Source organism: Sebastes fasciatus, chromosome 5, assembly GCF_043250625.1.
Source record: "Sebastes fasciatus isolate fSebFas1 chromosome 5, fSebFas1.pri, whole genome shotgun sequence".
Taxonomy (NCBI): Eukaryota; Metazoa; Chordata; class Actinopteri; order Perciformes; family Sebastidae; genus Sebastes; species Sebastes fasciatus.
This window is the reverse complement of record NC_133799.1, coordinates 17,923,047-17,950,579: the sequence shown is the minus strand read 5'-3', so window position 1 is coordinate 17,950,579 and position 27,533 is coordinate 17,923,047. Positions and strand designations below refer to the sequence as shown.

The following is a 27,533-nucleotide window of genomic DNA, read 5'->3' as shown; positions in this document are numbered from 1 at the left end:
ACAAATAAATCAACATTGACTTCCAGTTTCTAGTTTGGATTGAAAGTCCAGTGTTTTTTGACCCACCCATCCACCCCAGTCTCCTCCCTACGTTGCGTTTGTCGCTCTTTATACTTCCTTTACGTGGGTTACATATTGATTTTGTGTTATATACACAAATTACGGTGCATTGACTTTTCGTAGGTATAGCTACGAACGGTGTAAGAGAACTGCCTGCTGTGGAACATGCACTACATGTGTGTCTACGTACACAGGGGACCCCGTTTTTCAGTCTTTTGTGTCAAACATTTTTATTTTAATCAATCCAGCTGTTTACCTAAAGTGTACAACTACGACAGCTGTGTATTGGGCTCTGAGCACGAACAAGAGTGACCTACATTTTGTACTGCCTGAACGCATCCTGTTCAGACATTGCATTGAAGGACGACTGCCTATAACAAGCCATGCATCAAAACATCGCTCTGCAGTGGCACAAGTGGTGAAAAGCCCCACAGTGTTCCTTTAAATAAGTTGTTATTGATACAATAGAGCTGAACTACCTCTCCTGCATGGCTTACAATTGTCTTAGCAGTTGTACTCGCCAAACACAAAGGTCACTGTCGATCAGCCAACATCTGAAGTCATTTAAAGCTCACATCCAACATGTTTTAATAGTTCAGGAATACAGTTGGTTGTTATCACTAAGCCAGCTTTGCTAGAAATTCAAAACATATTACATAACGCTGAATCAACCCACAGTATGAGTAAGAAAAAACAAATTTGTATCTCTGATTCCTCGAGTTAGTGGATTAGTTTCTCTGAAAGAGATTCCCACACGACTGCTGAAAAGCGGGAAAAGCATTGAGCAACAGTTGGGATCTTGACAAAATGCCAATCTGCTACTCAGCTGACGGCTGTTTTAAAGTTTAGAATTGATCAGATCTGCGAGTGATTAAATCGGTTAGCATAGATTCCCACACGACTGCTGAAAAGCGGGAAAAGCATTGAGCAACAGTTGGGATCTTGACAAAATGCCAATCTGCTACTCAGCTGACGCCTGTTTTAAAGTTTAGAATTGGTCAGATCTGCGAGTGATTACATCGGTTAGCACTGCAGGTTCACAGCAAGAAGGTCACAGGTTCAAACCCGGCTTGGGGCCCTTCTGTGTAGAGTTTGCATGTTCTCCCTGTGTTAGCGCGGGTTCTCCGGCTTCCTCCCACAATCCAAAGACATGCAGGTTGGGTTAAATGTTGACTCTAAATGCCCGTATAGGTGTGAATGTGAGTGTGAATGGTTGTCTGCCCTGTGATAGTCTGGAGACCTGACCCCCGCTTTCACCCAATGTCAACTGTGATCGGCTCCCTGAATAGGAAAAGCGATTACAGATAATGGACGGTAGGACTTTCAAACACTTTTTCAAAATGGGGATACAGAAGTAAAGATTCAGCTTTCTTCTGATCATCAAATGATCCACATTTAACTCTGAAAGATCTCTCGATGACATTCCTGATATCTATATTCTGTACAAATCAGCATTTTATGATTTTTAAACTCTTGCAAGGAAAAAACATTTGTTGTTTTCATTTCTTGAAGACCTCCAAGGTTGACCTGGCTTTTCCAGTATTCAGTGGAAATTCACAGCTACTTTTGAGTCTTGGCTGAGAACGAGTTGTTTCTAAAGAAAAGAGTAAAGTCTAAAAGCTCAGTACAATATCTGAACATATTTATGAAGTATATCTGACATTATACTAAAAAAGGTTTTCTTAAATTTTACCCCGCAGCAGCTGACAACTGGTGCAACACTGGAATATAGTTACATTTCTATAAGTGATAATGAATGCAAGCATCAGCATCATATTGCCCTGAAAACAACTGCGTTCAATACCAGCTTATAGCTTCCACAACATTACAAAACAGACAAATGGTGGAAACATTCCCTCATGACTTTGTGTTGTTAGTGGACGGGTGTTGTTGACTTTTAAAACCTGTTCAGTGGCCAGCAGAGGCCTGCAGCCATGTCTCTGTACTGACTCATTCAAGTTCTTTTTGTTTGTTTTGACCAACAATAGACACCGTAGGGAATAATCAGACTTGTATTTGTACAACATGTGATCGTTCCTAGAAATCAGGTTAGGAAATACGTCTTGGAAGTGCAAATTAAAGACATTTTGTTGTCTCCAAACTTTGTGGAGGAGTTAGTGCTCGTCCACTCTCCCTCTCTGATGCTGGCACCAACAGATATCTGCTGTGGAGGTCTGGCGTCCTGGTTCTGCTCTTCATCACCTCCTCCTCGTTGCCACGACTGAGTGTTTCCCCTCGCAGAGACAAGACAACGGGATCAGTGGGAATACAAATGCGGTCAGTGCTTTTCGAGGAAAATGTCATCATGTTCATAGAAGAGAAGCAGCTCATGAAGCCAGCTGGTCCTCTGTGGGAGCAAAGTCTTGTCTGTTTTTGTATGTGTGTGTTAGACTGTGTGGACTGAACCTCTTGTAGCAGAGCAACACTGAACTAAACAGCCAATATTTTGCAGTTCTCATGACTTTTCAGATGAACAAAGGCAGGTGACTCAGAGTTTTTGCAAATAGCTGCAGTTGAGTTAAAAGAATGCTTATTGTGTGAAGACTTGTCCTCACACGCAGACCACTGGAGCCTGATGGGCCGAATCAGCAGATTGTTTTAGTCCAATCAGAGAAGAGGAGGCTTCAGATGCTGCAAACCTGCTGAACTGGATGAAAGTAAAAGGATGTTTAATGGACTTGCTTTTATATAGTGCTTTTCTAGTCTTCCAACCACTCAAAGCGCTTTACACTACATGTCAGCATTCACAAACTGATGGCAGGGGCTGCTAAGGTGCCAACTTTGCCCATTAGAATCTAATCTAAATACTCATTCACACACCGATGGCTATGCCTTCGGGAGCAATTTGGGGTTAAGTGTCTTGCTCAAGGACACATCGACATGTGACTCGGAGCAGCCGGGGATCAAACCACCGACCTTCCGATTGGTGGACGACCTGCTCTACCTGCTCTACCCTCTGAGCCACATCCGCCCTTAATAAAGAAAGTCACCTGTGGTTTGTTCGACAGCAAAGGCAACAGTATGTAATCATCTTTAACTATAGACCTGTACACAAGTAGATGAACACCATTATTTCTACAATTGGGCTGTTACTTTCAGTGCGACACATGAATATTCTTCATGTAACAAGTCTGAAGTTTATACAAATGGTGTGCGAGCTAAGAGCACGTACAAAGGTGTTTATGCTTAACGAGTTGTCGTTGCAGTATTCTCTGAAACGCCAGAGGGCGTACGGACAAAATATTCTGTGAAGAAGCAAGATGTCAACGAGTATTAACGGCAAAACTCTTCAATGCCAAGGAGGACTTGTAATTAACTATAAACTCATATCTCATATTCATGGACATTATCACCTACATTTTTACAATCCCTGTAAAGAAAAGAGTCAAGTATTAAATGTATTATATTGATGCTTTTATCTTATTGTGGCACAAAAATTTGGGGGGTGCACAACCAAGCGCTGCGACAGCTTGTGGAGCCTTTTTATGCACAATAAGTGATGATGTCATTTTTGTGTGCACCCTTACACTAGGGACTCTATGGCGAGCATGAACTCGACTTCAGCCACTCTAGCGGTAGTGACGAGGAGATAACCAGCAAGTTGGGAAAACTCTTGCGAGATGGTTAAGGTTAGGCATTGATCTTGAATAGTTAAGGTCAGGATAGGTCGTCGGGCAGCGAGTCTTGCGAGAGTTTTTGCAAATCTCAGATCAGATTGCACAATTTAAGGGTTACCTTCTGGTAGTAAAACACTCCCTATGATAATGCTAACATGCCGATGCTAAGCAGGTATAATGTTTACCATCATCCCAGTTCTAACATGCTAACATTTGCTAATTAGCACTAAACCCAAAGTACAGCTGAGGCTGACGGGAATGTCATTAGTTATATAGGTTCATAAACCAAAGTATTGGGCAAAGTCAAATGTTGACCTGCTGTTGGCGCTAAAACTCAGTGGGATTCATCCTCTGGGGACGATGAATGTCTGTAGCCTACAAAATGTCATGGCAATACATGAGATATTTTAGTCTGGACCAAAGTGGTGGACCGACCGACACCATTAGTACGGCTAAAAACAGATTTAATAGATTTATTTAAGAAACTTTTTCATGTAATCCCTCTTAACTGTCATCTGCTCTGCTCTAAGGTTATGTTTTCTTTGTTTCTTGTCATGTATTCATAGTTTCTTCATAGACTTCACTTCATTTCCTGCCCTGGTGTGTTTCCCGCCACCTTGATTAGTTTCACCTGTCTCTCGTTAGCCCTGCACTCCCCAGACCTCTGCTCACCTGTTTCCACTTCCCCGTCAGTCAGAGGCCCAATCGTAACGTCCCCCCTAAAGCCTTCAGCCCTGAACCCTCGGGGACTTCACTGACATTTGAACGTCTTCCAGACTCCTGCCTTAGGAGACTAAAGGTAACTGTCATTTTACTTGTCTTTGTCAAACTTTAAACATTAAGCAAAATGAAAAGAAATGGCTGATGAATAAACCAGGTGTGTGATATAGTCTAATGCTTTCATTCCTCTGATTTCATGTGTTTTTTATCTACCATCTTAAATCCTTAATGTTTCTGTGTAAATTTAAATATGCCTGGCTGAACACCCGTGTGCCATCCTCCTTGTTTATCGTTTTTTTTTTATGTCTACGGGCTTCCCCTGGTAACCGTGGTAACCCTGTGTTTAACGTCACCAAGCTACGAATTGTGGGTAATTCCCTCGGGCAAAGTCTGCAGAAATACATACTTACAGAAAGTGTTCATAAAGGGCTCAAAATGTCAGCAAGAGAGCCCTCAAGAACTTGACGATTTGACAGTGGGACGGCCTTAAACCCTCACAGACCTTGCGAGAACGCGCCACAAAGTCGGTGAGTCTGTGAGTGTGGACATTGGGATTGGGCCTTAGGTCACTACATATACCGGTCCACTTTATTCCGTTGTCATATCATCATCATTGCTATGCAGTTCCTTGTACCTGCTCGCTACCTGTCTGTTACTTGTCTGCTGGACCCACTGTTTCCTCCTCTGCCTGTATTTGGGTCCAATCCGTTTCTCTGCATTGCCAGTCGTGACACTTAATATATTGCGAATAATCTTTTAAATACATAGGGCACCGTTGTTTTGTACAATGCTCTCAGTTATGATAGCACATGTTCAAAAGTGTTACTGATGTAAACAAACTTTCAACAGCATGAGCAGGAGCTAATGACTTGGATCTAGTCGTCCATCAATGAACTGCATGTATATCAAAAGGGCTTTCATCCAAAACAAAAACCAGTTCATTTGGGAGAAATAGTGGTTTCTGATTATGTGTTTTCTGAATCAAGTTGTCCCTTTTATTACGCTGGTATCACACTGCTGTTAATTGGTTACAAAGTCAGTGGTTTGTTTTAACAAGTGTTACCGTGCGTGTGAACTTTATTGTTCATTGACCTTCGCAGCGACAAGCTCGTAACTTTTCAACCATCTCCTCATCGGCCTCCTGCCCAGTTTGTCTTGGCATCTCCAGCCGCAGGTTTGGGCAACAAATCAGCCGCTGTGAAGCCAACTACTCTTGCTCCAACATGAGCACATAATCCCCTAGCTGGCATGTAACAACGTTTGTACCCTGTTAGTGAGTGAAAAGCTTTAGGTCAAAGGTGAGAGTTTAATGGAATGCCAGTTTCATTGCAAACCGGACAAAAGCTTTAAAGGAACAGTGTGTAGGATCTGGCGGTGTCTAGCTGTGAGGTTGCAGATTAAAAAAACATCTCCCGTGTGCCGAGCGCGTCGGATTGCTATGGTGGCCAATGTGAAGAGCACTTAGAGTGTGTGTGTGTACGTGGGAAGTGAGTAGTGAAGCAAAAGATAGAGAGCGGCTTCAACGGTGAGCGAGCAACGTTATCGACTCCGACCCAAGCAGGAAAAGTTAACAGTGTTTGGTTTGTCCGTTCTTGGCTACTGTAGAAACATGGCGGACTCCGTGGAGAGGACCCGCTCCCTTTGTAGATATAAACGGCTCATTCTAAGGTAACAAAAACAAAACAACTCTTATTTTCAAGTGATTATACACTAAATAAAACATGCTTATTAATATTATATTACATTTCTGTCAATAGATCCACCTAAATGTTACACACTGGTCCTTAAGGACCCTAAGTATACTCTTTTAATAACCTATAATGCATAATTAATGACCACATTTTTTAAAAACAATAGAGAGTTAGATCCTGATTTCAACACACTAAAAATAATACTGCTTGCAGTTTGTGTCTCCTCTGTATTATCTCGCTCTCTCTGATGCCATGACGACAGCAGGTCAGTGAAAAGGGCCCCAAAATGCCCTTAAGAGGCCCCTCATGTCCAGCCGCCAAGCTGCCTGCGTCCAGGAATGTCGGGCAGAGATGGCCATGTAGGTAACGGGTGAAATATACTGTATATTCTTAGACTAGTTTGTCTGCTGCAGCACAACAGTAGCTCCTGTTGACCTGCTCCTCCAGCTGGCAGCACACAAACTGGCTGTAAATACAGAGTTCATCAGTGATTACAGCCTCATTTATTGGATTTAATTATCACTGTTTTATTGTATTCTTAATTTCCTTGTTGTGAAGCACTTTGTAAAGTTGTCACGAAAAATGCTATATATATATATATATATATATATATATATATATATATTGCAATATGTGACCCCCCTCAATCATTGTTATAAATGTAATGAAAATATCTTTGTATTATTTTAATGTAATTAGATTTTTTTTTTATTGTTATTGCTTATTTACTGTTTCTTTTGCAGTTTTTACCATGTGATGTGCCATTGAGTACTTTTTAAAGCGTTATATAAAATAAATGTATTATCATTATTATTATTATATAATTAAAGATTAATTTGCTATATTAATGAAATTTTTTATTATTTTTATAACCCTTTTTCTCCAGCTAATGGAGTAATTATTCAATCAGTAAATTAACTAATTAAGTAATCAGGAAAGCAATGAGTGTAGTAATACTGCATGCCATTCATTCCTCATGTTGGGCCAGTTATATTGTGGAAACTCACACATTTAATAAAGTTAGAAGCATTAATAAAACATTCTACTGGTTTTAATGGGACTCTTTACAACCGACCGGTGTTGTTAACTCTTCTCATAATGATTTACCTTCAACATATCTTTCCATCGACCCGCCCGGAGCTCAGCAGCCAATCGCTTGTCAGAGGAGCTATTTAAGACGCGGACGGTTCAAGGTGGTTCAGATATCAGCGCTACTGCGCGCAACAAGACGCACTGAAAGATCACTCTGAGAAGGAATACACACACTCACTGACTATCTACTCTCTCTCTCTACTGCTGCAAGATCCGACTGACTCACTTCAAGACATTTTCATCTGAAAGGAACCAGCTGTAAAAGGAAATGAAAGCGTGGAGAGTTGGGTTTCTGTACTTTGTGGTGTTGAATGCAGCTGTGCAGTATGTGACGTCTCTGGAGGAAGAGCTCGAGGACTCTATTTTTGGTGAGTTTATCCACATTTATTATTATCTCATATATCGAGAGGAGGAAGAGCGAGTGTACTGGTGCAGATAGGAGCAGTGAAAAAGTTGGATATTTGTGTGTGATTTACTTGCAGTATGAACAGGGTGTGTTTGGACTACTGGATAATAACATTAACTTTATATAGGCTACTACAGAGTGCATCACGTGTCTATGACTAAACTTGTCTTTGTGCTTTTTGGCAAATACCCAACTTCTACTGACTATTTTGTATGAAAGACAATAAATGTTTGTTACTTTCAGAGGAACAAAGTGGTGAAAACATTCAATAATCTCACTATTATCCGAGTGCATTTATGTTTACAATCTGGGTCAATGAATGTGTGTGTGGTTCCTGCATCCACCTCCCCACCCCCATACCCTGGAAACCAGCACAACCCCCAGTTGGGTTGAGTCAGCTGACTGTGTCAGGACCACTGAAACTTTAGGCAGATTATAGTCGGTGAGGTGGCAGGAACAAAGCTGGGAAAGACTCTGGGTGGTTTCTATGGAGCTCAGTCTGACCAAGTGAACCCCTGTAACCCCTGAGGAAGGATCTAGTCTAAGGTGGAAACTCATTTACTGAGGGGGCCCCATTGAAGAGGCCCGGGTTTATTGGAGCCATTCACTCAGTTAGCTAGTCAGGCGTCTCCAACCTCCGAGACAGAACATTAGATCAGATTTACATATCGGACAAAAACACCAGGCGTTTCTCTTCTAACAGCTAATGTGTCGACCTTCCTCTCTCTCAGGTAACCTCCTCGACCCTCTGAAAGACCTGTTCGACCACAAGGATGACAGCAATCAAACTGTCGCCAGATTCTCCCTCCGCAAACCGTCCCATCCCGATGACGACCTGTGCTACATCGTCCCCGGCCAACCGGACTCCCTGGCCACCTGCACCTTCAACAGCACCTCCAAAACCTTCCTGGTGATCCACGGATGGACGGTGAGCCAAGACGCTTCAGCCTGTTGTGGCCTGCCCCGTCTTTAGAAACACCCGAGGGCTTTGTTCATTTCACTCCACTTTGGTTTAAACACCTGTGACTCGTAGTGTGTCATTATTTCTCCAAATTCCAGTGCCGTTAAGTCTCCACAAATTCACAGAATTAACTTTCTTGACAAGAAATAACATGTTGTAGTTTTATCACCAAAGAACATGCTGTAAAGATGAAGTGGACTGGAGGTGGTTCTGTTTTTACAATACGGCCATTAAAGCTATCATTTTTCCCTGAACTTCCTTTAATTAATGCCAGTTTGATTGCTTTGCAATGTAAGTTTAATGTTGTGACTGTCATTTCAACAGCTGAGTGGGATGTTTGAGAGCTGGGTGGCGAAGCTGGTGACAGCGCTGTACGACAGAGAGCAGACGGCCAACGTCATTGTGGTGGACTGGCTCACCTCGGCACAGAACCACTATGTGGTCGCGGCTCAGAACACCAAAGCGGTGGGACAAGAGATCGCTCGCTTCATCGACTGGATCGAGGTCAGTGGGGTCACAAATTTGCAGGTTTCACCCCAAAATGTTACACCCGTCACACTATCCATTTAGAGGGGTAGACAGACTTTCACTACCTCTTTATTAAAACACAAACTTAGAAAACGTTTTGTAGTTGTTTTTTGAATGATCTCTGACACAAGAACATTGAGCCCAATGTAAAAAAGAAAACTTAATTTTCAAGTGGTCATGAGTTTTTCCACTCAGCAATAAGTAAACAAACCTGTATTTTAAAACATTGCAGAGTTGCTAATAAAGCTGTTACTCTCTACAACAAACCAAAACACTTTTACAGATAATTTATTAACCATTATTAACTTCCTTAGTGACTTATAGGCCCTGTCTTATACCTTATTGTCGCTAAGATCTGCAATGAAAAGAGTGTTTGTCTCACTGATTTCCTACAGTAAATCATATTTTCATCACTATACTTTAAAGGAAACCACCAACATGCCTCTGGAGAACATCCACCTGATTGGCTACAGCCTTGGGGCTCATGTGGCTGGATTTGCTGGAAGTCACGCAACCAATAAAGTTGGAAGAATAACTGGTAAAAAAAATATCTGATAGTAACAGTTTACAGTTTAATTCAGTTCATTGTGAGTTGATTGGTTAATCCAGCTGTCTCTGTCTGCAGGTCTGGACCCAGCCGGTCCTGACTTTGAGGGAGAGCACGCCCACAGGCGTCTGTCCCCCGACGACGCTCACTTCGTGGACGTCCTCCACACCTTCACGCGGGGCTCTCTGGGTCTCAGCATCGGGATCCAGCAGCCCGTCGGCCACGTGGACATTTACCCCAACGGAGGCAGCTTCCAGCCGGGCTGCAACCTCAGAGGGGCTTTGGAGAAGATCGCTAATTTCGGGTTATTTGGTGAGAACAATTTATAATGTAAAAGTGTTAACTTGAACTTAGCAAAAAAACGAGATGGCTGTAATTCTATTTGTGTTTTTTTTTTTTTTAATATTGATAATAATGAACATTTCAATGTTTAAATTGCCACTTAAAAGCACTTCCTGATGCACACTTTATTATTTTTAGTTATTGAGATATCAGCAGAAAGTTATTTTGAATATTATATACATTTTCTAATCAACCAGCCTCAACCGGGATGACCATAAGTGCTGCTTTTACACAAGCAAACAGCCTCAGAGTTAGATATTGGCTTCACATAATGGTGCATAATTCAACATTTCTGCTAAGAAAAGGCCAAGTCATTGTTTTGCAAGTCACAAGTAAGTCTCAAGTCTTTGCACTAAAGTCCAGAATCAAGTCCTAAACTTTGAGTTTTGAGCCCTACACAACTCATGATGCGCTCCTCACCAATATGTAATGCCATTTTAACAACGGAGTAATAATATACAGTATTACATTTACAAAAATCATGAATGCTCAAACATGAACGGATCAAACATGGCTGAGGAAAGGTCAGATAGAATATCAGTGATAGGTAGAGTAAATCTATTTAAAGGAATGGAAGAGTTAACACATTGACACAATTATTAAATCTGGTTCCCTCTTTCCTCCTCAGCTATCACCGATGCAGTGAAGTGCGAACACGAGCGCTCGATCCACCTGTTCATCGACTCCCTGCTGAACGAGCAGGAAGCAGCCAAGGCCTACAGGTGCGGCAGCAACGACATGTTCGACCGCGGCATGTGTCTCAGCTGCCGCAAAAGCCGCTGCAACGCGGTGGGCTACGACATCAGCAAGGTCCGCAGGGCGCGCAACGTTCAGATGTACACCAAGACGCGAGCCTCCATGCCCTTCAGAGGTCAGTGGACTTCATCAATAGCGGTGTTGGAGGAAAAGTGGATAGTCTGGTTTGGGGGAAGTTGCACAACTTTCCTACTTAACCAGATTCTGCTCTAATTAATGTTTGAAGTAATTTAAAGGGAATTAAAGACTTTCTGAGCTCAATAGTGTTTACATTTTTTGGTTGCTTTGTTGGCCAAAGTTTGATCACCTGCAGCTTAGTTTTGCAAAACCGACTCAATTTAAATTGTAGCAGCTTCACTACAGCAGCCTGCATGCATGTTTAAAATGTTTCTCTTGCTCTACAGTTTACCACTATCAGCTGAAGATCCACTTCTCCAGTAAGGTGAATCGTTCAGAGATGGAGCCGTCGCTCACCGTCTCGCTGTACGGAACAAAAGGAGAGGCTGAAAACCTGGAGCTCAAACTGTGAGTGGGTGATTTAAAAACCTTCATAAAAGAGAATTACAGCACTGTGACTTGCATCTCGCAAGTTATGAGTTGTTTTGCAAGAGTCGCACAGTAGTCAAAGAGCAACAGCGTGAAGTAGAAACCATAAACAGTGATACAACCACAGACTTGGCAACATGTGCTCCTGCTATGTGGGGTTACATCACGGTTTATGGTGCAGAGTTTATGAGGCTCAGCTAAATAAAATGCTCCTACTGGCTACGAATAAAACACCAACATTTATTTCTATTTCTGTCTGGCAGAAAGGAGAAAATAGCGACGAATAAGACCCATTCGTTCCTACTAGTAACAGAGAAGGATATCGGAGATCTGCTGATGTTGAAGTTTAAATGGGAGGAGACGAATGGCTGGTCAGCCTCCAACATGTTGAAGATGGTTTCTTCTTGGTGGGCCGGTGACTCAGACAGCGCCAACATGGAAGTTCACAAGATCCGCATTCGAGCTGGGGAGACACAACAAAAGTAAGTTGTGCTATATTGGAAAAAAGATTTATACAGAGACCTAAATGTGATAAAAAAACACTATTTTAGCATTATTTCTAGTAGTAGAAGTAGTACATTGATGAAGTGCTAATACAGATGGATTGTTTTTTATTAATTTCTTTTTCAGGTTGGTGTTCTGTATAAAAGACCCTGAAGCTCAGAAATTAACGCAAGAGGTCACATTTGTTAAATGTAAGGACGCGTGGCGGTCGAACCCGAAGCGAACCCCAAAAAGGTAAGTTACCATCTGCAGTTTCCCCCAATCAATATTAAAGGGTGACTTCGGTATTTTTAAACCTGAACCCTATATTCCTGTGTTTTTGCGTCCAATCGACTAATGGGAGCAACAATTTTTTTAAATTGGTCCAGTATTGAGAGAGTAGTCAACGTTGATGTATTTGCCACGTTACTTCCGTCCTTAAGTTACGCCACTTTTGTAGTTATTTTAACCCAAACCACTATCTTTTCCTAAACCTGACTAAGTAGTTTTGTTGCCTACCTCCGTAGGTAAACACACGAAAAATGAATGAACTTTTCGTGAGACATCATATGAACAGTTGTATGAGGATGCGTTGCACTAAGCTACGCTTTCTGTACTCCAACACAACAAACCGCCATTCCTCTCTCCAATTCTCACTCACGTTTCCACCGTTGTCTTCCGGTAAAAGGTTTTATTTCTCTGTAGGTTCCTTTCCATAATGTTGTCAGACACTTACTGTATAATAACAATCTGAGCCTGTACATTGTCGGTGAGGAGTTGCCCCGAGCGATTACATTACAGCCTGTTTAGCGGCTGCCGTCTGCAGCATTCTCGCTCAGTACTGGACCAATATCAAAAAATATTGTCCCCATTAGTCACTTCGACACAAAAATATGGGAAAATTAAAAAAAAAAATCAAGGTTGAAAAATAACGAAGTTACCCTTTAACATTACTGTTGAAGCTTTTAAATAAAAACACACTTTTCTTTGTCCGTAGAATAACTCTGGAGAATCACTGACCCTGAAGAAAAGACTCCACTGTTGAACCCCCTTCAATCCATTTCAGCACTTATAATTTATAAACCTGTAACTTATTTTAGTTCTCAAATGATACAAAACTCTCACCGCCTTGTGTATATCCACAAAAGTAAGTCTGTTATTTAAAACAATATGTGTGTGAATACTGTACAATATTTTTGTAAAGAGCTGTTTTTATGACACGTAACTGTAACTTAATTGTTGCACAAAAAAAAAAGTAAATGCCGTCATCTTTGGTGCATGTTTTGTATCCAAAGAGTAGTCACCTCAGAGCCTCGCATACTGAGAGGTGTGACTGACTGGATTTACCGTTATAGTTCTGGAGGTACTAATGTCCCATTGTGTAAAATACCTCAAGTTAAATTTCATGATTATAGCGACCGCTGTGAAGAATAACGTCCTCTTGGTCTGTAAAAGAGGGGAAAATAACCGTTGAAATTATGAATTTCTTCAGGTGTTTTATGCAATAGGGTGCAGTTGATTTATGTATTATGAAACTAACATAGCATTCACCACTGTGGCTCACAGCGCTGTATGTGACTGTGAGACCTCTAACAGTGTGCCTTACTGTAAACTGTCTCCAGAAGTAAGCTGTGCAAATTGTCTTAACTTAGTTGCTGTTTTTCACCCCAGTTTGCTTTATTATTGATATTCTATGAACTTTTACTGAAACATCTGAACATTCAAAAATTGTTTTAAACACTTTTTTTTTTACTGCTAAACCTCACCAAGATGTTACTTTGAAGCTGTTACCTCAAAGAAGCACCTGACATTTTGTCTGCTATAGTACTTAAAGTTCTATTAGAGTTTTATGAGGTGAGATGCTCAGTGTGAGTTAGAGAGCACAGTTAAAGGAGCTCTATTCGATATCCAGAGCATTAATTAACTATTGTTTATGTAAAGATATAAGAGGAGTAATGTCTACCTGAGCAGAGAATGAAGTCACCCTCGCTCTGCATGTGCTGCAATCCAAGCATCTCCGTGCTTTGTTGACATAGCTGGGCCGGCCGTGCGTGCTTTTAGTGCCTTTCAGTGCATGTGAGCTTCCACCCTCATACGGCGGTTACAGCTGATAACACGTACCGACCGACGGCGGCATTGTGGAAGCATATCAGCCACCCTCCAGTTCCCCCCCAGGTTAACACTGACCACGTTTACATGCACATTAATAGTCCACTATTATTCAGAATTTGATACGGGTCATGTAAACACCATATTCCGTTTTGATATCCTGAATTAGGCCTTATTCCGAATGGAGCATTTTGGGATATGCCGATTAGCGCTGTTAGCATTGTAAGCTGTGAGCCGCCGGCTCAGCTGTCGCCATGTTGAGAGCCGTGCGGAGGCAATAGAAATGCTTCCAATCTCGCATTTAGCACCTTTAATATCAATGTTGTCCTGTTGTTGTTCTGCAAGTTTCTTCTGTGCGTGTGACTTTTTAAATCTTGACTAATGTTCTTTTATTCATACTTACATTTCCAGTTGTGCGAGCAATAATATCTAAACCTTTTAGGCTTTTTAGAGATCGGTACTGTAATCATTGTGACTTCATCTCCACCTTCTTTAAAAATTTTTGAAATGTTTGACTTTGCACTGAAAATGGGAAGCGATTGTTAAACCTAGTTACTTGTACAGTCATGTAAATACAATAATACAGATAGATTTTGTAGTATGGAGCTTTGTTAGTTATATATTTTTACCTCTGGATGACTTTAATGTGTTCAATGTGCATTTCTATAATCTTTTGTACATATTTGTAAATATTCACTGCACTGTGTAAATTCTTTAATAAACCAAAACTGCCATCTGGGAAGTCACCCTGAGCCGGACTTTTATTTCAAGGTTGTGACCGTGAAAAATGATAATAAACTTTATTATCATGAAAATGTTCCATTGTTATCACTCATACTTACCAGCTCAAGGTTGTTTTTATTTCCTTTTTTTTTATTTATTATCAGTACAAAACCTGTCTGTGATCCAAACATTTATTTGAACAATTTAAACTATCATATCTGTTTCTGATACAAAAGTGCTGGAATTGTTAAAGTACACAAAATAAGCTCTGTGATTTCCGCATGTCCTTGTGGTTGTGGCGCCATTGTGTTCGGCTGGCATGTGTCAAGGTGACCCGAGAGAGATAGACTCCACCAGGATACTTGTGTAAAAAAACTGCTTTAGATTCAGCACCAAATAGGCCTTTTAGTTATGACATGTAAATCCTTAGAGGTAGAAGAAGTGTTCAGATCCTTTACTTGAGTAAAATGACAAATACAGCAATCTAAAAATATTCTGCAATTATACTATCACCTTAGTAAAAGTACATAAATATTATCAATTAAATGCACTTAGGGTATCGAAAGTAGTTGTCATAGCCCGGCTCCTAGGCCATGACAAATACGGGAAAGGACGCAGTGATTGATTGTAAATTAAAGATATTTATTACAAATAAATTAAGGATATACAGAAATAACTACAAATGTGGAGTGTGTCAGTCAGTAACATCAGTAATGTAGATGTGGATGTGTGAGCATGATGAAGTGTGATGTGTTGTGAGTGGAAACTAAAGAAAAGCCAAACAAAGGCAGCCCGGCAGGTATTTGTTCTGGTAGGATGGGTTTAAAGTATGCCGGTGTTCCCTTGGGACACCGACTTTAAGGGGGGGGGTGTGACGGCCCCTGCCTCAATACTGAGATGCCAGTGTGGATTTGGCCTTTCATTCTTTCCCTGTGTCCTTGAAGGTATCACGGGAGAGGATGCCTGATGCAGAGCACCTGATGCTGGCGCATCCTGAGTATAAAAGCCCCAATCAAGTGCTGCTCTGCCCTTTTTTCCTTCACCTGGACTCATCCCTGTCAGAACCTGCCGGGCTGCCTTTGTTTGGCTTTTCTTTAGAATGTCCAAAGACATTACTACTTTATATACAAATGGGGGCTCGTCCGGGATTTGTTTGACCCAGTTTAGATTGGTATTGTGCAGTTGGTTCTACAAGTTGTTAATGCTTGATTGGCAGAGACTGTGGTTTCATGAATGAGATCAGTTGTTGCCTAGTCGGCAGGTGCACCTCATTTTGTAAATTGAGTTGTGCATCTAGATTTTTGGGAGACATGGTCGAGTGTGGTAAGTAGGCTGTTCTGCTGTTTTTTTTGGTGAATGTAAGCAGCTGAATTGGATAACAAGTTGCTGATTTGTTCTGGTGTGTTAGTATTGAGTTGTGCATGCTGGTGATTTTGTGGCACTGAGTTCTGTTGGTCCTGCAGCCAGTGTTAACACGGGTTGGCAGGTGTGAGCTATCAGCAGTGATTGCAGGGTCTTCTAGTGAGTAACTTTTAGCTTTTGTGGAGTTTCCCTGGGTAGGCATAGCAATGTGGTCCATTTGGGCTCGTTGGTTTGTTTTTTTAGTTTGTTATTTTTGTGTGGTGTGCGGTCAGAGCAGTTGTCTCGGGGACACATCCAGAGCTGTCAGGTGGGTAACCAGCTTGCTGGGGGCCTAACCGAGGCTACTGGTTTAAGTGTTTAAAGAGCCTCCCGCTAATCTGCATGAAGACTAGGGTTCAGTGAGGTAGATTAGTTTGAGATAGGTAGTTTAGGTAGGGGGAGACTTCCACATTAGTTTGGTAGACATTGTCTCTTTTGTGCACTATTTGACCTGGGCAACACTGTCTGTTGGCTCTGTTGGTGCCTTTAGACCAATAGTGTGTGATGGCTGGGGTAGTTGGACCCAGTTATGAGAGTTCTGCACAGCCTGGAGGGTTTCTGGGTAGTTGGACCCAGTTACACTGAAGGTGCTCCATTTGTGAGAACCTGAATGATGGCTGTTGCAGGAGGTTATAGTGGTTCATATGGTCGGCAAGTAAATGGTTACAGGAGGGATGTGGTGAATTGTCGTTGGTTGTGCTGTGACGTGCAACTTGGTAGCTTGGCCTGTTAGCCGTGGGAACATAAGCGCTACAGCTCATGCCTTGGTTGGTGTGAGCTTTGTTGTAGTTTGGTTGCCTCTTTGTGCTGTGCGTCTTGGGACGACTTGTTTGGCTAGTGAGCCTTTGTTGTAGAGGAACCTTTCGATGCTACTTTTGGGTAGCGCTTATATTCGTTCTGTGTGTTTTTGGTAGCTGGAGCTTATGGCAAGTCCAGTTCTGTATGTTTTGGTAGCTGGGATTTTGCACGTCATATTGTCCGATACTTGCACATTGTTTGACGATCTGTATGTTAACCACGTAGTCTTGGATTTCCATGTATAGACCAACCCTCCAAAGAACATGATTTTATATCTGGTGATGTACCATTACTGTCTAATCTCTCTATGCTGTAAATTCTTAAATGCTTCTCCAGGTGTTGGAGTTGCTGGGTTGCAGTGTGGTGATTGGTTGGCTGCCTGGGTGACACACTACAGAACTTGTCAGTATGAAAGGTTTATTTTTTGAAATTATTAGGCTATGTAGTTTATTGTATTTTGTTAGAAGTGTTTTCTCTGTCGGCATTCCCGGTGGGAACACCGTTTTTATGGAGGGGGGTGTGACGACCCCTCCACTCCACTAGGTGTCCTGTGTCTTTTTGCTGGTTCTCCTTTGTTTTGCAGGAGAGGGTTGTCAGGTTGATGAGCCACACCTGGGCTTGGTGTGGTTGGGATAAAAGCTCTTTACCTTTCAACAGATGTTGCTCTCTCTTCCTTGGCTGGCACACCTGTTTTGGTTTTGTTTGCAGCAGACATTTTCACACACCCACACATGCCTACATTACTGATTACTGACTTTCCACGTTTATTTAGTTATTGATTGTTAGTTTGTTAAATAAATGCCTGTTACTATTTTTAAACTCGCCTGGTCTCCCATTTTTGTTGCAACCTTTGAGCCGGGTTGTAACAAATTACTACTTTATATACAGTTAGATAGTTTATTGCAGTGGTTCCTAAATTAGAAATTATATACAAAACAAGTTCTGCTACACAAATTTGTAGGGCTGTCCTCTACCAAAGAAATTCTTAGCCGACAAACACTCATGCAATTTAGTCGACTAATCGATTAGTTGATATAATCCTCATAAGTTTCTTGAAATTGAATGATTTAGCAAGAAAAAAGCATGAAAAGGACTAATCGACTAAATAAATCGTAGTCGACCGAGACAAAACGACTGATTAGTTGACTGATCAACTAAGAGGAGGCAACCCTACAAATTTGCATTCATTTTTTTTTTTACTCTCTCTAGCCTTTATATTTGTAAAATATTTGATATTTTTACCTCTTTGGACATCAACAATGAAACCATCTGAGAAGTTTGGAGATAAAATTGCTGGAACTGGGCCCTGTTCTTCAGATGTAGCTTGTTCTTACTGGTGTCGTTTGTGGTTCACAGTAAACCGTCGAGGTCACGATCCGGCTGACTGTCAATAAACCTGCCCTTTTACAGTTTTGGGCTTAAGGACTTTTTGCTCTGACAGCACTTCCAGATATAAATTAAGACAGCTTTGTAGATCAACAACAAACCAACATGTTTTGTTTTTTTCATGTAAAATTTTAACCTTTATTTACAAAAAAGTAATTGTATCTATAGCTGTCAAATAAAAACTGGGATAATAAAATGTCCCTCTGAAGCAAAGAGTAGAAATAGAACGTTTCTTAAAATGGAAATACTCATGTAAAGTACAAGTACCTTGAAATTGGTTCTGGGTTATATATCAATATTATATCGATATTGTGATATGAGACTAGATATTGTCTTAGATTTTGGATATCATAATATGTGTTTTCTTTTCCTGGTTTTAAAGGCTGCATTATAGTAAAGTGATGTGATTTTCTTAACTTACCAGACTGTTATCTTTTACCCACTTATCACGTCATTATATCCACAATACTGATGATTATTTATCAAAAATGTAAATATTTTGTAAAAGCACCAATAGTCAACTCTACAATATCGTTGCAGTATTGATATTGAGGTATTTGGTCAAAAATATTATGTTTGATTTTCTCCATATCGCCTAGCCCTACTTGAAGATGTAGTACCTGAGTGAATGTACTTGGTGTCTTTACACCCCTGTAAATCATAAATGGTAAACGACTACTCTTCAACATGACGAACATGTTGACGGTCACTTAATTAACTTTATTAGGTTTGTAAAAAAGCAATGACAGCATTCAAGCCAAAGATCCTGTCAAGAGGTCCACAAAGTTACCTCACTCCCTCTCTCGCTGGGAGGATATTAAAGCTGAAACAGTCTCACTGTTATGGAAAGCTGAAACTAGCACTCAAGTTCAAACACAACAGCAAGGACACACCGCAGGGCGAAACAAGGGAGAGTCCCGTCAGTCTTTAAATGGCTGGAGGTGTGTGATGCTATGTGGCCTCATAGGGGGAGATGACCGACCCAGTTGGCAGCGGCGTTTTCCACAACACATACATCACAGGAGACCCTCATCGCTTGTTGAGATGTAAATAGACAAGTGACACAAGGAACAGACAATGGCAGATGCATAATGACGTACAAAGGTATCCGTTACCAAAACAGCGTGAGAGGCGCTGAGCAGGTCACCTGCAGATCAAACACTGTCTGTGGAACAAAGTTGAATCTTTTCAAATGTGTCCTTGACACTTCAAAATCCCAGGTGAATGAATCCTAATGAATTTGAGCGTATTGCAGAGGTGACGGGAATCACAAGTCTTAGGTCACTCCAAGTTGCTGTCCTCCAGCTTGTGGCCGCAGAGGCAGACGGTGCAGCCCATCACTCCAGACAGAGTCAGGATAGCCAGCAGGATGGCCCACCAATGAGCCTGCACAGGATAAATAAAATGATTGCATGTGAGTTTGGATTACTGTTGACCGTATTATTTTGACCAGGCTTTTGTCATGCTAATCGGGGAAATGTTTTGCAGTGAACTAAAAAACAAAAGCTTCCTTCATGATCTTGTAACAGATTTTTTGGGTGACAGGAAATACAACAAACCATTCGTTGTATCCCAAAACAGAATACTTAATGTCTTCACATCTTGAGAAGCTGGAACCTGAGAGATTTTTCAACCCGATCTCACGGGAGGGCTCATAAAGAGCACGACATTCCCGTGTGTCATGATTACGCATTTTAGGCTTTTCGTGTATCATTTATACGCCACATTGTTAACGTGAAATTTTCACGGTTATGTTTAGGCAACAGAACTATACGGTAACATCCGCAGTTAGGTTTAGGCAACAAAACCACTTAAGGCTGGCCTACACTAAAAGATTTTTGTGAGAGAGCCCACACATAACGACATGTTATGATACATTTAACAATGTTGTTCCTATAGTGTGTGGAGAGCAACGATTTGACCAAAACAGCAGAACACACACCAACAGATTCCATTCATGAACAACAAGAGTCTCTCACGATCAAATGTGACTTTAGTGTAAATAAACATGGCCGACGACAGGCAGGATGAATTAGTGATGTTAGTTTTTGTACTACTTTGTAATGAAAATTCACAAAGTCATGGAGTGACGTTAAATAAACACTTGTGTTGTTGCTGCAAATCAGCAAGTTCAGGCCCAAAATCAGCTTGAATCGTGTAGTGTGTACCTGGCATTAGTTAGGTTTGGAAAAACATCACGGTTGGGCTGCAGCATACGCATTACGCAGATGCATTTGCAGTCAGTACAGACTACATGGCGTACACATGACACACCAAAAGCAACAGAGCCGTTGTTATTGCATGTACAATTACTTACAAAATACCATGTCATTCATATGCCATTTGGTGAGACTGGGATGGAACGTTTTATAATTTTTTCTTGAAACAATGACTTAAAAGATGAGAAAACCGTTGCATATCTGTCAATCGACCTATTGATTCATTGACTAATCTTCAAATCCCTAATTGACAATATCAATTTACATGCACAATCATTTCTATGACCTCACAAGGTTGAATCACATACAGTATGAGCTTTTATCTGTGAATAACAAAACAGCAGAAAATTGCAACAAGAGCAGTTTGAATTTTTACTCTCTTAGTGGCAGTATGGATAGATTCATGTTGGGTATCTGGTGTCATATTCTTGGTTGAACTTATGAACCTGCACTGTTTTGTTGTGATCTCTAGTTGGGCGTAGCAACATACTTTGCTGTAGGTGTGGTAAAACAACATAATGGTTCCTGAAATGAGGGGTGATTTCTGTCTTCAGTGAAACGGATGGCTGAGCCTTGAGGTGCTCTTTTAACCCAAATGGGCATTCCTGATTCTCCGCGCTGTCATGACGAGCTAAACCTCAAAGGCAGCGACGACTGAAACATCGAAGACAGCTGAACATCGGGGCAGGAGGTTTAACAAACACTGAGCTGAGGACGTCACCTACAGCAAACATCTGCTGCATCTTAACAATGACGACGTCCGTGGCCATAGAATACGGTAATATGGTATTTCAACCACATGCTGAAACGTTGCATCTGACCTGATGGCCAGAAAACCATTGATCAAATCTATAAAGTTAATACATGAAGACCTGTTTGATTAAGATCTCTGTGTACAATAAGACACTAATATTTCCTTTGAAAAAGTAGTAAAAGGAAGTGAAACAGCTCACTGATTACAACACTGATTAGATGAACCCTGTGGAGCTTTCATCGTAAACAAACACAGTTTTGTTTACCTTCATATTGCCTTTAGGCTTAACAAACATGTTGAATGCACAATGCATGTTTAGGTGCATTATCACCAGCAGCTGTTAGAGCCTGCAGCAGCCAGTTTAAATGTACAGCATAATTTAAACTATAGAAGGACCTGCTCATCAAAACATGACTCCACAGCGCCTCCAGTGGCCAAAAACTCAGCAGGGTGCCTTTAAGGTGACACAACAGCAGCCACTGTGGCCACATGTGACAATTACTAGATAATGGTAAATGCTGAAATGTAGTTTGGTACGGTAGCTCAAGTAGAGAAGAGTCACAGAGTCTCATGTTTCACAACAATATCCAGGTATCAAAGTTTGCAAACATTAGCTAACATTAGCCACCATGAGCTACTGGTCATATCAGACCAAGCAAAGGTCTTTACAGACTGGCAGTGCTTTTTTTCGTAAGATTAATTCGCACCTCAATATATTTTTTCGAACTGTTGTTTTGCCATGATTACTTCCATAGCATACGATTTTCAGGAGGGCATCAAGGCCAGACCAAGTCCCCACGACGACGTAGCAACATACTATTTTTTCTGAAAAGTGAAGCCAAAGCAGGTGTGCCTTAAACTTGCATTCTTTCTAATAGCCAGCAGGGGGCGACTCCTCTGGTTGCAAAAAGAAGTCTGATTGTATAGAAGTCTATGAGAAAATGAGCCTACTTCTCACTTGATTTATTACCTCAGTAAACATTGTAAACATGAGTTTATGGTCTCAATCTCTAGTTTCAAGTCTTCTTCAATACAGCATGATGTTCATTTAGTAAATTATGGTCCCGTTTAGAGTCAAATAGACCATAAAGCAGGGTATGCTTTAGGGCGTGGCTACCTTGTGATTGACAGGTTGCTACCACAGCGTTGTCCGGTCTGGGTGTTGTGTTTTCGTCTTACAACTTTAACCCTTTTACAGTGTTTTCAGTTTATGAAAGTTAATTGTAACATTTTGATCGCCCTAAAAATGTCTTATTCAGCGTTCGGTTGTACTAAGCACCACCCTCTCACTTCTGGTTGCAAAAAAACAAGATGGCGATGCTGAATTCCAAGCTTCAAAACGACAGTACACAAACCAATGGTAGACGTCACGGTGACTACGTCTTACATACAGTCTATGAGTATCAATAATGGGATGACATCCTTATTAACTGTTCTTCAACTTTACTCTCCATTATTTCACATTATGCTGTTATCAAACTAATCGTAGGAAACCTTCACCTTCATCCACTCCGCTATGTCATCGAAGTCATCCAAATTGAGGAAGGAGTTTTTCAGTCTTGCGATGGGGCCATCTGCATCCAGCAGACGACACACGTGGAATTTGTCGCAGTATCCCCGGTTCCCTGAGCACGGAGCGCCGCCGACCAACGCCAACGCCTTCTTTTGGAAGTGACGGGACAGCACAGAGGAGGTGGTGCTGGCACACGTCTCGGGCTTACCTGCCATTGAATCACATCAGATACATCATAATACATATCTACTTAAAGCCACTATGTATATAATTTAAACATTTCTGACTTTGGTAGTATATTTTTTTCTACAAATAATAACAAACCAAAATTGGAAAATTGTTTTCAAAACATAGATAACAAACTTCTAGCATCCGGGACAACAACTGAAAAATGTGATTCAAAACAAAACACCTGTTATAGTTTGTACAGGGACCATCGTGTCAGATGGTGTCTGGTGTGATAGTATTTAGGTCATCCGACGGAAAACAATAAAGTAACCTCAGTACAAATTGACACAGGGTGACGTGTTGGGACACAAAGCGTAAACACATTCCTCGGTGGTGGAGGACACATCGCAGGCCTGTAGTTACCGGGCTGCTGGCAGCACATGTGGCATTTCTCCTTCATGGAGTCTCCTGGACAGTCACACTGCTGCAGACTGTGCTTCACACACACCGACTCGACACAGATCTGCACAGAGAAACAGAGACGCTCATTAAGGTTAAGTTTAAACATCCCTGGTTCTGGATAAAGTTAAGCTTAGGTCCATAAAAAACCTCAGAAAAATCTTGAAGATAGAGCAAATATAGGTAAAAGTACTAAGTATACAGTTCCATGCATCCGCTCCCAGTTCTGATGTAGAAGCGTACCTCAGGGTGTGTCGGTACAGCGTGACATCACTGTTTGATGTGGTTAAAGGTGCCACAAAGCTCTTTCTGACCACACACAGGTGAATGAAGCCTCTTTCCCACTGGACAAAAAACCCCACTAACATCTGGCTTTTGTCTTCAGTGGGAAGGTTAAAATCGGCATTCATTCCCGGGACAAATTACTCTGTAGTAGTCTCTGGTATGGTCACGGCGCCGATCGGATAACATGAAATGGACATGCTAATTGTCGCCCCTTTTCCGGTGCGATGCTGTAGAAACCCCCCCGCCCCCTCATTTTTCTACTGTTCCAACTCTGGTTTGAGAGTTTGAAAGAGAGACTGAATAATTAACAGATAGAAAAAAAGAAATAACCACCGTAACATTTTCACTGTTTACAAACCATGTCCGTGACGATGAACCTGACGCACCGGGAAAACCCCCCAGAAAGGCCAGTGCAACGGCACGGCATATTCACAACGGGTAAGGAGTCTATTGCCTATTTTTAGCAGGTTTTTCTGTATTTAAAAAAATAACAACGCATAATCAAGCTAATTTTGGTGGGAAAAAGGTATCTGGTTACTCGTTAACAGTAAGTTGCTTGTTAAAACGTTAATCAGAAAAAAAATTCTCTCAAATCTTGCTGTATTTTTCCTTCTGTTTCCTAATATTACATCTGGGTTTGTTTATTTTGCATTTTACTGAACAATTACATAAATTATTGTTCATTGTTATTATTGTTTGTTATTTACTCAGTCTTTGGGAACACATTCTTGACAGTTTAATCTTTTGTAATGTGAGTAATTTGCTTCACACATGAGGCTTCGTAGCAGCCAATTATTCTCCGGTACTTGCTGTCATGTCCCTTTTCCGAATTCGGTTCGAATGTCACCTGTTTCCCTTTCAGTTGATTGGAGGTTATTCAGATCAACTGTTGCACAGGGTGTGGGAATTGTGGCTCCTAATCAATAACTGAGAGCAGCTTGGTGCATTATTCTTCCTGGCCAATCAGAGCGAGACGACGCTCTTTCTTCAGGGCTTAAAAGAGGTGAAGAATGACACACCCAGGACACTCTGATCCTTCTCTGATATAACGCAGACCTCATTTTAGCACATATTGTCAGCCAGAAACTCTGGTCCCTAGGCCTCTTTGAGACTTCTTTGCCGTTTTAACTTTTCTGATTGAGGGTGATTTTCTGAAACCTAGCTGGAGTGAATATTAAAGAACACCTTTCCACTATAGGTTACCTGCATCAGGGCAGAGCTTAGTGCTATTTGTGCAAGAGATAATAGCTGAACAAGCCTAACAATAAAATAACGCCTGCAGGCTTTATTTTGTTTCCTTATTTTATTGTTTTATCTTCATACACATTTCTTTATAATCAAAGAGGCATTTTTCATTATTATTAAAGAGGCCTTTTTTTCAGAGTGAAGGCACTTGTGAGATTTGTTTCCCAAAATAAATATGTCTTTATTTGTTGGGAACTGGTTCTCAGGCTTCTTCCCAATCAGCTGAAATCTGGGGAATCGGTACCGCCCCCCAGCTTTACACACTTTATTTTCTTCAAAAGGCTGACATAAATATAAAGTTTCTTTGAAGAACTGAACCAAAATGAGGCTTTAACTCTGTTTATTTGTACAGAGTGAGTCAGCTTTCCTGTTTTCTGTTCATTTGATTCTTAGAAGGATTTGAGCATTTAGTCGAAAGTGAGTCGGCTGAAATAATTTGATTAATTTGAGCACTATAACTAAAACCTTCATTTTTTATCTTGCATCATTAGATTCCTTTACTTTTCCAGTTGTTATGATCGATGTTGCTGGATGAGATCTTCAGAAGTTAGCACACTTAGCACCTCTGGAGAGTAATATATCAAGAATAACATTCACAGCTGGAATAAATTCCTCGCCTCTCAGGAGGACATCGTTAAACGCCCTTTTAACGGTGGAGGAATTCTGGTCAATGTGGTAACCTGGGTTAGATCAGATCTTTTCTTAGTAACCAGGATTACATCAGATCTTTTCTTAGTAATGTTGTGTTGCAATGGTGCATTTGTTTACAAATAAAGTGGATTGTGAACACACTTATTGGACAGTGGAACATCTGATTGAATCAAGATGTTCGTTGTGTTAGCTGATATATAAACAGGAAGCACTGAATCAGTTTTGCAATATCATATAAACAATAATCTATGAATAGATAGAATTTATTTCTAATTAATGATATCTGTCTGGTTGTGAAGTGTGTTTAACTACAAATCATGTATTCTTAACATTTTTGCGAAACATATTTGAAAGCAGGTGATACAGGTTGGAATACACTGTGTTGCACAGTGTAGCCACACGCGAGCGCGCATATGCACTGGCGTGTTATATCTAGTGAAGCCCGTCTTGCAAAACAGTGTTGGCCGCGGTCGGAGGACGCGGAGGAGACCGTAGTTTTGGTCTCCAGGGCCGGAGTCTCTGCTGTACTCTGCTCCTCTGCCTGCTTGCCTTCACTCAGCTCGCTCCACCTCACCTGCATGCGTGCACACTACACACTGCAGAAGACTTCGTAGCTCTGAGAATATCTAGTGAATGTACAGTGGACGTTTGTGCAGAAATAACTGCTGCAGCTCCTCCAGACCAACAGAGGTTTCCCGTGTCTTGTGAAGTGACGGGGCTCCGCTCAGTGACGGGGCTCCGCAGTGAGAAACGTTATCGTCTCCGACCGGGTGCCGGTGTCTCCCTCCGACCGCGGTCGGGAGGCTGAAGCAGGAAAAGCCAACGCTAGGATCAGCAGTGATTCATGGAGAGACCTTCGTCTGGTCAGCTAACATTACTGCCAAGCAGGTGAAATATAGAGTGATATTGTGGTTTTAGCTGACGTGTGTCGCCTCACTGTTTTGAGCGATGCTCGTTCATGTCTATTTAAAGCGAGCAAGCGCGAGCCCGATGCTGACTTTCGTTGACTTAACGGCCACAAGTGTCGCTGTTAACAAGCATTTCTGATTCTTACGAACAGTCCCTTTAAAGTTAGGGTAGGTGATTTTGAGAAATTAGCAAGAGTACGCTAGATTTGAAAAATTATCCAACCAAAAAACCCAGCTTAGTGTTGCAACTCTTTTCCAATGAAAGTAGCTAGCAGCACTAGCTCCAAAGGTCACTAAATCTAGAGAGAAAGTCACTAAGTCGGCAACACTGCCAGTCTGTCCCTTCAGGCCTCCCTCCATAGCCACTCCCCGAAAAATATCAAAATGAACTTAAACAACGAACATGACTATTGGTACATTGAAAGCTCCAGAATAGTTACTAAATGGGCCTTAAGGTGAGATTGTTTTCAGAGTCAAGAATAAACTCCAAAACATAGATAATCACTTTTTTTTTCTTTTCTGGACCAGCTTTGCAACATCGCTGTACACTTTCACACTTTGTTGGGCAATATAGTCGAAGCATATTGAATCACAGGGGTGATGTGCGGTGGATGTTGTGGCCTCACCCCGTTCATGCAGACACGCGTGCCCTGACTGCACACTGTGAGGTTTTCCTTTGCGCTCGGCTCGGAGCAGAGCGGGGAGAGGCCTGAACACATGCCTTCTCTCTGACAGTCTGTCTCTTCATCGCAGGTCTCACCCGCCGGCTTGAACTCACAATCCTGACCGCAGCACAGGCCCTGACTTGGACTGAGAGAAAGCACCACACACAAAGAGCCATTTATAAATAAAACAACGACTCACCTAGGAGATAGAACATCAACAAAGATGAATATGGTGTGCTGCTTCAAATTCTCCTGAAAACTAGAAATGTGTAAAGCTTTTATGCTGACTCTGCTGGTCTGTGTACCTGCAGGTTTTACCAGACTTGAGAAGACACTGGATTCCTACATGCTGTTTAGCGCTGAAGCAGCAGAGGTCTGTCTCGTTGTGACCGACATCACACTCCTCGCCTTCCTCGACAATCTGGTTTCCACAGATGGGCTGATCACTGACTGGCCAGAAAGAACAGACAAGCAGATAAACACACACAAGTAAACACAGT

At 41.5% G+C, this 27,533-nt stretch overlaps 2 protein-coding genes across 3 annotated transcripts in view; one reads left to right on the top strand and one right to left on the bottom strand.

The window, feature by feature from the left end:
• Window positions 1-7,287: 7,287 nt before the first annotated feature.
• On the top strand, window positions 7,288-14,604 carry lpl2a (lipoprotein lipase 2 a). Its single transcript, XM_074635437.1, has 10 exons — window positions 7,288-7,548; window positions 8,318-8,514; window positions 8,872-9,051; window positions 9,502-9,613; window positions 9,701-9,934; window positions 10,593-10,835; window positions 11,125-11,245; window positions 11,530-11,748; window positions 11,897-12,004; window positions 12,747-14,604. Exons 1-10 carry the CDS (start codon window positions 7,449-7,451, stop codon window positions 12,766-12,768), a joined length of 1,536 nt encoding a protein of 511 aa, XP_074491538.1. The 5' UTR covers window positions 7,288-7,448; the 3' UTR covers window positions 12,769-14,604.
• A 4,261-nt stretch (window positions 14,605-18,865) lies between these two features.
• LOC141767779 (disintegrin and metalloproteinase domain-containing protein 10) overlaps window positions 18,866-27,533 on the bottom strand; it is a 40,251-nt gene continuing 31,583 nt past the window's right edge. For both annotated transcript variants that reach the window (XM_074635401.1, XM_074635402.1), the window contains exons 11-15: window positions 27,339-27,483; window positions 26,995-27,178; window positions 23,244-23,343; window positions 22,640-22,860; window positions 18,866-19,552 (exon numbers count right to left, since the gene is read on the bottom strand). In XM_074635401.1, the coding sequence (XP_074491502.1) occupies window positions 19,448-19,552; window positions 22,640-22,860; window positions 23,244-23,343; window positions 26,995-27,178; window positions 27,339-27,483 (755 nt within the window). In that variant the 3' untranslated portion in view covers window positions 18,866-19,447. The remainder of the gene's footprint in view (window positions 19,553-22,639; window positions 22,861-23,243; window positions 23,344-26,994; window positions 27,179-27,338; window positions 27,484-27,533) is intronic.

Bases quoted from the DNA above. Each gene is read 5' to 3' on its own strand.
- lpl2a (XM_074635437.1), top strand. From the start codon at position 7,449: ATGAAAGCGTGGAGAGTTGGGTTTCTGTACTTTGTGGTGTTGAATGCA. The intron at 8,515-8,871 runs GTGAGCCAAGAC...TCATTTCAACAG, and splicing joins TGGTGATCCACGGATGGACG to CTGAGTGGGATGTTTGAGAG. The intron at 12,005-12,746 runs GTAAGTTACCAT...CTTTGTCCGTAG, and splicing joins CCGAAGCGAACCCCAAAAAG to AATAACTCTGGAGAATCACT.